Raw genomic sequence first — 11703 nt, forward strand, 5'->3', positions numbered from 1 at the left:
GAAACAGGCCCCCAGAGACATTGCCCGAATCACGCAAAGGATGGTGGAGACGTGGGACTCGAGCTCAGCTTCTCCCTTGAGTCTGGCTGTCCCGGGGACATGGGCATTCACTGTACCACCTAACTCTCGCGCACGTGCTTGCACACTTCCATGACGGGGATCTCATCACCTTGGCGGCGTTCTCCACCCACCTCTTCCCCCGGCATATATTAGGGCTAATTCCCTCCCGGCCCAGACCCTCGCCGCCAGCCCGGCGCGACGGGAGAAGCAGAAAGGGCAGTGCAGGGGCTGGGGGCCGGGCCGGGGGTCGTCCGCAGTGCGGCAGGCGGCGGCGCTCAGTACGGAACGGCGAGCGCTCCAGCCCGGCCGGACGGGTGCGGAGGGGGTGGGCTCGACGCCGGGAACAGCGGCCGGCTCCGGAGGGCGCAAGGCGGGGCGCGCGGGGAAGGGGCGCGGCGAGTGCGCGCTTGCGCGGTTGGGGGGACCCTCGGAGGCGCGCGGGGAGCTGGTGCGGCGCGTGCGCGCGTGCGCGGTTGCGGGGGGGGTGGTGTGGGTTGCCGCGGCGGCGCGCGGTACGGCGGGAACATGGCGCGCGGGGCCGGCGCGCGCGCCTAGCTGGCGGGACCGTTAGCTCGAGGCGGACGCGGCCCGGGCCCCGCGGGGATGGAGCAGTCGCCGCCGCCGGCTCCCGAGCCAACTCCGGGGCCGACCCCGGCACGGAGCCGTAGGCGGCGGGAGCCGGAGTCGCCGCCGGCGCCGGCGCCGGTGAGTGCGTGAGGGGCGCGGGCCGGGAGACTTTCTTTGTGAAACTCCGTCGGTGCGAGCCGGGCCGGGCCTCGGCGACTGACGAGCGCCCGCGAGGCGGAGCCCGTCCCGCCGTGCGGCTTCGAGTTGTCCCGCCTCGCGCCGTTCTGCGGCGGGATTCGGTCCGCCGCCTGCCCAGCTCGGTTTCGAAAGAGTGTGTATGTGCGCGCGCGCGCGCGCGCGGTGGGGGGGGGGGGGGGTTGTATACAGTAGGCGCCTACTGCGCACCGCGTCTCCCCTGTTGCCTTCGCTCCCGCAGGGCGGCGGCTGCCCCCCGCCCGGGGCCCACAGGAGAGGGAGATGGCAGCCGCTCGGAGACAGGTGTCGGTGCAGCCCTGGGAGACTCAGGTGCCGACAGCCCCAGGTGGAATCACAGGGAGTAAGCGGTCCGTCCCTGGAAGCAACCAAGTCTGTCGGTGGCTCGGCGCAGCGTGATTTTGGAATGCTTGACATCCTTCCTGGCTTCATGGTGCCTTTGGGGGTGTCGGTCGGGGTGAAGGATGCTGAGCAAAATGGGCTTTGGAGGTGTGGCTCTCAGAGGGCGGGACGGGATGGCCCTGAGGATTTGGCTTCCCAAACCGCCCAGGCGGAGGCAACAACCCGTAGCTTGGTAAGAATACTGGCGTCACAGCTCTTCCCAGGGCCGTGGACTCAGACTCTCCAAGGCAGAGGAGCAGAGTTTGAATTTTTAACACACTCCCAAGTTGTTAGGGTCAGGCAGGTTCGACAGGCACTGTTTCAGAGGAAGCTTCCAGCAGCCAGGGACCTGTTCTGTTTGGAGCTCACCATGGCATCCTGGTACGGGCGCAGTGCTTGGCACACGGTAGATGGTCATTCATTATTTGTAGGAAGACTGACTAACTCAGAGAGTTTCCAAAATAGGAGTTCTTGAGACATTTTCAGGAGCTTTTGAGATTAATATCTCTGTCAGATTTACTGTAAAATGTGATTTTTCTCAGGTCCCAACTTCTGTGACTGTTTATGTTGTAGGCAAAATCAGAGCATACATTGCTTAGTGCAAACTATCAACTTTGTATACCCTAGCTGTGTTAAAATTAATTCTAAAACAACGCCTGAATAAAAAAAAAAATGCGTGCTGCTTTCTCTTCATTTGGGAACACTAGGCTTAAAGGATTTTGTTCCTTTGAGGCAGGTAAATATTTACATTTTATCAAAGCAAATCTGAATTACTGTTTATTCAGAAAAGTTGGCTATTTGCTTAGACCTTCTGAGCATTTGTGGTTTTTATGCAACATTTTGAAAGTGAGATTAATGTTTAGTTCAGAGTTAATGCTAAAATAGAATTGTTTGAAAGTGACTTGATATTTCAGGGCTAGTTTTTGTTTTTTTTTTTAATTTCAGTAGTTGATTTCATTTCACTCTCTTTTTTTGACTGGAAAAATATGAATATATAGGAAGACAGGACTTTAGGAGTTGAGATTGCATCTGAGGAAGAAAAATTAGGTTCTTTATTCTTTGAGTCATTTTTGCAGTTTATGTGGATTTAAAAAAATTTTTTTAATTGAAATACAATTGACATATAATATTAGTTTCAGGTGTATAACATAATGATTTAATTTTTGTATGTATTGCAAAATGATCACCACAATAAGTCTAGTTAACATTCATCACCATACATAGTTACAATTTTTTTTCTTGTGATGAGAACTTTCAAGATCTACTCTCTTAGCACCTTTCAAATATATAATTCAGTATTATTAACCATAGTCACCACGCTGTACATCACATCCCCATCATTGCAATTTTTTAAGTGTCTTAAAAACAAAAAACAAACTCAACTTTGTTGAGGTATAATTCACCTACCCTAAAATTAACCTTTTCAGTGTAGATTCAGTCTATGCCGAACATCACCATTATCTGCTTTTAGAGCATTTTCATCGTACTTCAAAGAAATTTTGTGCGCGTTACCATTCCTTATTCCTCTTTGACCAGCTGCTGGCATTGAGCTCTTCTGGACATTTCACATGATGTGATCTTATAGTAGTCTGGCTTTCACTCCACATAGTCCTTTTGAGGTTCATCCATGTTGTAGCATGTATAAATATTTCATTCCTTTTTATTACTGGATAATATTCCATTGATGGATGTACCACATTTTGTTTATCCATTTATCCATCAATAGACATGTGGGTATTTTTTTTTTTTTTTTGGTTATTATGAATATTGCTATGAACATTTATGTATAAGTTTTAGTGTGGACATATGTTTTATTTTCTCTTGGGCATATTCTAATTGCTGGATCATATGGTAACTCTATTTTAACATTTTGAGGAGCTGGCAGACTGTTCCTATGGCACTACTACATTGTTTACATTCCCACCCGCAGAGTATGAGGGTTCATTTCTCTACATCCTTGCCAATACTTGTTACTGTCTCTGTATTTGTTTCTCTTTAGCCATCCTAGTAGATCTAAAATGGTAACTCCTTGCCATTTTGATTTACATTTCCTTGCTGACTACTGATATTGGGGATTTTGTGTGTGTGCTTACTGGCCATTTGTATATCTTCTTTGGAGAAATGACTATTCAGATCCTTGGTCCATTTTTTAATTGAGTTATTTGTATTGAGTTGTAGGAGTTATTTAAATATTCTGGATACTAAACCATAATCAGATATATGATTTACAAATACTTTTTCCCATTCTGTAGGTTGTCATTTCACTTTTTTGATACTGTCTTTTGTTGAAAAACAAAGTTTTTAAGTGATGAAGTCCAATTTATTTATTTTTTCTTTTGCTGCTCATACTTCTGGTGTCATATCTAAGAATCCATTGCCAAATCCAAGGTCATGAAGATTTACCCCTGTGCTTTCTTCTAAGAGTTTATGTTTTTTTGAGCCCTTATATTGAGGTTGTTGATCAATTTAAAAAAAATTTTTTTTTTCAACGTTTATTTATTTTTGGGACAGAGAGAGACAGAGCATGAACGGGGGAGGGGCAGAGAGAGAGGGAGACACAGAATCGGAAACAGGCTCCAGGCTCCGAGCCATCAGCCCAGAGCCTGACGCGGGGTTCGAACTCACGGACCGCGAGATTGTGACCTGGCTGAAGTCGGACGCTCAACCGACTGCGCCACCCAGGCGCCCCAATCAATTTTGAGTTAATTTTTGTGTGTGGTGTAAGGTAATGGTCCACATTCGTTCTTTTGCATGTAGTGATCCAGTTGTCCCAGGACTATATATTGAAAAGGATTGCTTTTAAGCCCATTGAATGGTCTTTGTACCCTATTGAAACCCAGCTGATTATGTGTTAGGTTTTATTTTTATTATTTATTTGTTTTAAGTTTATTAATTTATTTGAGAGAGAGGGAGAGCATGAGAGAGTGGGGGAGGGGGAGAGAGAGAGAATGAATGAATATCCCGAATAGACTCCTTGCTGTCAGCGAGGAGCATGCTGCGGGACTCCATCTCACAAACCATGAGATCGTGACCTGAGCTGAAATCCAGAGTTGATGCTTACCCGACTGAGCCACCCAGGTGTCCCTGCTAGGTTTTATTTTTGGACTCTGAATTCTATTCTATTGTCTACCCTCTACCAGTACTATACTATTTGATTATAGTAGCTCTGTAATAGGTTTTGAAATTAAATGTAAATCCTGTAACTTTGTTCTTTTTCAAGACTGTTTTGGTTTTTCTGGGTCCCTTACTTAATGGATTTTAGGATTAGTTTTTTAATTTTTGCCAAAAAATTAGCTTGGATTTTTATAGAGATTGTGTTTAATCTGTCCTTTCATTGGTGTTTTGTAGCTTTCAGGTCCAAGACTTGACCTTTTTTCAAAAATTTATTAGTATTTTATTTGATGCTATTATACATGGAACTGTTTTTAAAATTTCATATTATTGTTTATCACTAGTTCATTGCTGGTATGTAGAAGAAATATAGTTGAATTTTGGATAAATCTTTTAATGTCATCATTTAGTAGTAGACTGCTCACATTTTCTAGATTTTGGCTCTGCTACTTACCAGTTGTATGTGTTATGACAATTCTTACCTGTTATACATTTCAGTGTTCTCATTTGTATAATGGAACAGTAATATCCATCCCAAAGAAGTGTTAAATAAGAGAAAATGTTGATAGGTATTAAGAACAGTGCCTCACATGTGGTGGGAATTTGATGTTTGTTATCTTATTCTGTTAAAATAACTCAATTTAAAAGCAAGCCAAAAAACAAAAAGCAAGCAAAACACCAAACCCAAACAAACAAAACCAAAAAAGCTCCCCAAACAAACCCAAAACCGTAGACAAAAAAAAAAAAAATCCCCTATAGACCCCAAACCCACAAAGAAAAGCCACAGGCAAAAACCTCAAACCTCTTCCTGTCCCCATTTTCTGTGATCTAAGACATCCCTGTGAGTACTTGAGGAGTAGTGAAAGATAAAGTCTCTAACACCTCACAATTGTATTGTAAAAGCAATTACCTAAATCTAGGCTACTATATAGGGTATTTGATAATGCATTATTTTGGTAAGTGTTGTTAAAAATAATAAAAGTGTAACTCAAAAATATTTCTTTTTACACCATAGTTCTTATTAATGTGCTGTTCTTTTATTACCTATTTCTCCTAAAAGCAGAAGTAATATATTTTTCATTGAATTTGATGGTTACAATTCTTGTTTATTTTGAGTGATTGCTGTTTTTAAAAAAAACCCTGTTAGAGCTGTGGCACCTAGGTGGTTCAGTAGGTTGAGTCCTGACTTGTGATCTTGGCTCAGGTTGTGATCTCACAGTTTCATGAGTTTGAGCCCACATCTGGCTCACTGACAGTGTGGAACCTGCTTGGGATTCTCTCTCTCTCTCTCTCTCTCTCTCTCTCTCTCGTCTCTGCCCCTCCCCCACTGGGGCTGTGTGTGTGTGTGTGTGTGTGTGTGTGTGTGTGTGTCAAAAATAAATAAATACTTGAAAACAAAACTCTGTTAGAGCCAAACCTGATGCTTAAATTTAATATTACTCTTATTTTTGTGTTTTTTTCAGTAGCCAGAGTAGGTTGCTATTTGGGAAGAAAACAGAGACACAGTGTAATCCAAATATGATGCTGGAACATATCATATTCATTGAATGTGTATTCACTATGATCCAAAGAAAATAATTATTTACCTTGTAAATATTATTTTGACAATAAAAACTTACCTCCAAATTCACAACTGTAATTAAATTTATAACCCACAAACCCACAGATTGATAACTCATAGACATGTCTATAAGAAAATTTTAAATCAAAATTGATCTTTGTTTAAAAAAACCCTTTTATTATTATGACAGTTGTACATATACATTGCATAAAATTTAAAAAACAATTTAAAATAATTTAAAAGACAAGCCAAAGGAAAAAAAAATAAAGTTCTAATACTACCAATATGGGGATTACTACTATTAATACCTAAATAGGTATCTTTCTTGGGGCGCCTGGGTGGCTCTGTCGGTTAAGCCTTAGACTTTGGCTCAGGTCATGATCTTACGGTTTGAGTTTGAGCCCCACATTGGGCTCCGTGCTGACAGCTCAGAGCCTGGAGCCTGCTTCGGATTCTGTGTCTCCCTCTCTCTCTCTGCCCCACCTCTGCTTGCACTCTGTCTCTCAAAAATGAGTAAATGTTAAAAACATTTTTTAAATATGTATCTTTCGCAACTTTTTTGTGCATCTTTTTATCCAACAATATTTGCATACATATACACAAATATTTATAGGTATTTCAACTAAGACAAGATAAAAATACACAAAATAATCTTTAAAAATCAGCTTTATGGGGCCTCTGGGTGGCTCAGTCAGTTAAGCATCCGACTCTTGATTTCATGCTTAGTTCGTGATCTCATGGTTCATGGGATTGAGTCCTGCCACGGGCTCCACGTTGACAGCATGGAGCCTGCTGGGATTGTCTCCCTCTGTCTCTGCCCTTCCCCTACTCACATACACACTCTCTCAAAATAAATAAGTAAACTTAAAATTTTTTATTAAATTTAAATTAGATTAAAAATTTTAAACTTTAAAAATTGGCTTTATGTAGGTATAATTTACATACAATAAAATTTAATAATTTTAAGTGTATACTTATGTGAGTTCTTTTTTTTTCCCCCAAGAATCATTCTTCATTTTTAATTCAAAATAGTAACAATGAGAATAATATAGGAGTTACACCTACACTGAGTGGACATTGAGGGACATTCATGATCAATTCGCAAATGACTTGCGTTTGTATATCCCAGATATGTTGAACTTTAATACCACCAAAGTCAGCAAACCCTTTCATTTTGCTAAGATCTAGTCCTCAGAGGTCCAAGGCAATATAGAAATTGTGACCACATATATATATCAACATTTGGCCTTAGACCTTGCCCATACTTTTCTGTTGTAGTTGTGTGAATTCTGACAAATATATATAGTTTTGAAGTCACCACCACAGTCAGTAGAATAGACTGTTCCTTGTTATTACTGAGTACTCCATTTTATGTGTCCTGCAATTTGTTATCCATTCACCAGTTAATGGACATGTTTTTCCAGTTTTTGGTGATTGTGAAGAGAGCTACTATGAACATTCACATACAAGTCTTTGTGTGTTATATATATATATAAGAGTAAGTATTTAAGAGTGGGATTGCTGGTTTGTGTGATAAACATATGTAGGTACTGTTTTGAAATGTTTTTTCTTCAGTTGATCGACCCCCCACTTTCCATTTAAGTAGTTTCCTCTTACTAAGTGCTTTCGCATTATTCAATTATTGTTTTCCCAATCTGTCCCAAAATATTCTTGAAAGATTTTGTGTCCAAATCAGTATCTAATCTAGGGTCTAGGGGCGCCTGGGTGGCGCAGTCGGTTAAGCGTCCGACTTCAGCCAGGTCACGATCTCGCGGTCCGTGAGTTCGAGCCCCGCGTCAGGCTCTGGGCTGATGGCTCGGAGCCTGGAGCCTGTTTCCGATTCTGCGTCTCCCTCTCTCTCTGCCCCTCCCCCGTTCATGCTCTGTCTCTCTCTGTCCCAAAAATAAATAAAAAACGTTGAAAAAAAAATTTAAAAAAAAAAAAATAATAATCTAGGGTCTAATCCAGAATCAGTATCTAATCATATCTTGGTTATTGTCACTAAAGTCTCTCTTAATCTCACATGGTCCCTTTTTTCATAACACTGACTCATCAAAGAGACCAAAACAGTTGTCCTAAAGAATGTCCTATTTTCTGGCTTTTTCTGGTGGTTTACATGTGGTGTCATTTATCTTGTTCCTCTTTTTACTATGAACTAGGCACTATATAAAAAGACTTCATGGATACAAGTTAAATTTTTTGACTAGATTATACAATTTACCGTTGTAACATAAGGCTCATTTTATCATTAGTATTTTCTTGCTGTTGAGAATGGGAAAGCAGTGGTGATACGGTAAATCCTTGGATTGTGAGTTAATTTGTTCTGCGAGTGTTCCGCAAGATGAGCAAACATTTCTAATAAGTTTTAACTTCATAAAGAAGGGATGTCTTGCAATACGAGTAGTACGTGATGCTGAACGTCATATGATCACAACTGAGCCCAGTGGTGGTTCTCTCTTTCTGTCTCTCCCTGCGGGACTGTGGATGATCATCTTCCAGGCTCAGATGCTCGGTCTCAGGCCATGGTGTTTAGCAGAAATCAGTGATTTTTCAGAACGTCGGAAGGGGCCCACAACTGGCACTAGTGTGTTTTTTGTCCCTTCGAAGCACCCACGGACATTCCTTTGCTTTTCCTACAAGAGCAAGCTTAGGAATGCTTTGCTTCATTCTGGGTCAGGCTGCCTGCAGGTACAGACCCTTTCCTCTGCTGCCTTATTGCCGGGTACATTAAATGCGATAGATGACAAGAGTTTATTAATACTGTACTGTAGTCAGCATCAGTTAGTGATAGTGAAAGTTTTCCTGCACAATAATAACCCTCCTCTCTCTTGTCTCCCTCACACCAGCCACGAAGGTTTTCAAAGGTAAGTGCAGGTTAATTTATTTTTGTTCATATTTTATATTTTCTTTATATTTTATATTAATAAATGATTAATGATTAATAAATGTAATAAATGATTACAGTAGTGTAATCATTTTTATATGAATATTTTTGGGTTGTGGAACACATCATCTGAGTTTCCATTATTTCTTATGGGGAGATTCGCTTTGATATACAAGTACTTTGGATTACAAGCATGTTTCTGGAATGGATTATGCTTGCAAACCAAGTTTTGCTGTAGTGTCTTTTTATTTTTTAACTAGTCCCTTTTACTAGAGATCAGAAGTGGTATTAGGAGGTTGATAAGGCAGTAACAGTAACTAGAGAGTAGGACAGAAAATAGATGTGACAGCGTGTCTCTAATTGCCTTATTTTTCATCTTGAGGCTATATTACCTCTAAGGGAGGATATTCCAGTCTGAAGAACGTGCATTATTTTAGTGGGTATTTATTTTTTTAATTTTTTTTTTTTTAGGATTTACTTATTTTTGAGAGACAGACCACGTGTGGGGGAGGGACAGAGAGAGAGAGGGAGACGCAGAATCCAAAGCAGGCTCCAGGCTCTGAGCTGTCAGCACAGAGCCCGGAGCGGGGCTTGAACCCACGGACCATGAGATCATGACCTGAGCCAAAGTCAGACGCTTAACTGACTGAGCCACCAAGGAGCCCGGGTATTTTCTTTTTTAATTAAGTAAGCTCTATGCCCAATGTGGGGCTTAAACTCATGATGCTGATATCAAGAGTCACATGCTCTACTGAGCTAGCCAGGTGCCCCTAACATGCATTATTTTAAATGATGAATAGAGAAAAGATAACTTGCAGCAATCTGAAATATGATTTGTTGAGATTCTGGTTGACAAATGATAATTTATAATGAGGACGTGGTACTATTTTGTGGATAAAGCGCAGAATTGCTAAGAAATAGCAGGTGTTTGGGGCGCCTGTGTGGCTCAGTGGATTAAGCGTCCGACTTCAGCTCAGGTCATGATCTCACAGCTTGTGTGTTTGAGCTCCACATTGGGCTCTGTGCTGACAACTCAGAGCCTGTAGCCTGCTTTGGATTCTGTATCTTCCTCTCTGTACCTCCCCTGCTTACACACACACTCTCTCTCTCAAAAAATAATAAACATTAAAAAAAAATAGGTGGTCTAAGTAATAGCAAACCTGGCTTTGTGTTGTAATTTTGCAAGAGTAAAAAATAGGTTAGCGTTTTTTAATAGTGAGTGTTAAGTAAGGGAAGGCATATAATTGTATGTGGCTTCTCATTCCATGATTGTACATTTGGCATTTCTATGCTATCATTGGGTAAGTTTACTATTGTGGAAGTTTAAAAATTGCTATGGTAATTAATGTTTTAACTTACTATAACTTAGTTCAGCAAAGGGTAGGAAAAGTTTGTCAATATTCATTGCATTTGTAGAATTGCATGAAGAATAGCCCTTTGATGGTGAAAATTACTCAGATTATTGTCCTCTAATGTTAGTCATTGTAGGAATCATACGCTCCAGATGTATTCTTATTTTAAAACTACATTCCTTGGGGTGTCTTTCTCTCTGCCCCTCCCTGGCTTGCGCTCTCTCTTTCTCTCTCAAAGGTAAATAAACGTTAAAAAAAGATAAAATAAGAATATGTCTAATCTTGACATTCCATGTTCGTGGACCAGAGACTTAACATTGTTAACTTAACATGGCAGTGTTTCCCCAAGTGATGTACAGAGTCAGTGCATTCCCTATCAAAATCCCTTCTGCCTTTTTTGCAGAAATCTATAAGCTTATCCTAAAATCCAGATGGAAGTGTGGGGTACCCAGAATAGCCAAGACAATCTTGAAAAAGAACAAACTTAGAGAACTCTCACTTCCCTATTTTAAAATCTATGAAACTATAGTAATTAAGTCAGTGTGGTACTGGCATTAGAATAACATAGATCAATGTAATTGAGAGTCCATTGTGTAAATTGTGTAAATTTCCCACATTTATGGTTAGTTGATTCTCTTTTTTTTTTTTTAATTTTTTTTTTAAAATGTTTATTTTTGAGACAGAGAGAGACAGAGCATGAATGGGGGAGGGGCAGAGAGAGAGGGAGACACAGAATCGGAAGCAGGCTCCAGGCTCTGAGCCATCAGCCCAGAGCCTGACGCGGGGCTCGAACTCACAGACCGTGAGATCGTGACCTGAGCTGAAGTCAGACGCTCAACCGACTGAGCCACCCAGGCGCCCCTAGTTGATTCTCAACAATGGTGTAAAGACCATTCAGTGGAGGAAAGAATGGTCTTTTCAACAAATGGTGTTGGACAACTAGATGTCCACATGCAAAAGAATGAATTTGAATCCTTGCCTCACACTATACACAAAAATAAACTCAAAATGCATCAAAGACCCAAACATAAGGGCAAAAATAATGAAACTCTTACTAGAAACAAAGCAGTAGGGACTCCTGGGTGGCTCAGTTGTTTAAGCATTTGGCTTCTGCTGGGGTCATGATCTCACAGTTCCTGAGTTTGAGCCCTGCAATGGGCTCTCTGCTGTCAGCACAGAGCCTGCTTTGGATCCTCTCTCCCCGGCTTTCTTTGCCCCTCCCCCACTTGTGCTCGTGTTCTCTCCCTCGAAAATAAATAAACATTAAAAAAAAACACAGGAGTAAATTTTTGTGACCTTGGGTTAGGCAGTGATTTTTACTTTATTTTTCTTGATTTCTATGCCCAACATGGGGCTTGGACTCACAACCCAGAATAAACAATAGTTGCATGTTCTACTAACTGAGCCAGCCAGGTGCCCCATAGGAGGTGATTTCTTAAATACCAAAAAGACAAGTAACAAAAGAAAAAGTAGGTAAATTGGACTTAATTAAAAATTGACACTTGTGTGTGTCAAAGGACAGCATCTAGAAAGTGAAAAGAGGCCTTCCATAGGAGGCCTGCATGCTGCTGTTA

The 11703-nt window shown here is 41.3% G+C and overlaps 1 protein-coding gene across 3 annotated transcripts in view; it reads left to right on the forward strand.

Moving 5' to 3' along the window:
• The first annotated feature begins 539 nt into the window (after positions 1 to 539).
• TTC28 (tetratricopeptide repeat domain 28) overlaps positions 540 to 11703 on the forward strand; it is a 640216-nt gene continuing 629052 nt past the window's right edge. For all 3 annotated transcript variants that reach the window (XM_086682176.1, XM_086682177.1, XM_086682178.1), the window contains exon 1: positions 540 to 765. In XM_086682176.1, the coding sequence (XP_086538302.1) occupies positions 664 to 765 (102 nt within the window). In that variant the 5' untranslated portion in view covers positions 540 to 663. The remainder of the gene's footprint in view (positions 766 to 11703) is intronic.

Source organism: Puma concolor, chromosome D3, assembly GCF_028749965.1.
Source record: "Puma concolor isolate L17-30 chromosome D3, mPumCon1.1.hap2, whole genome shotgun sequence".
NCBI classification, from domain to species: Eukaryota; Metazoa; Chordata; class Mammalia; order Carnivora; family Felidae; genus Puma; species Puma concolor.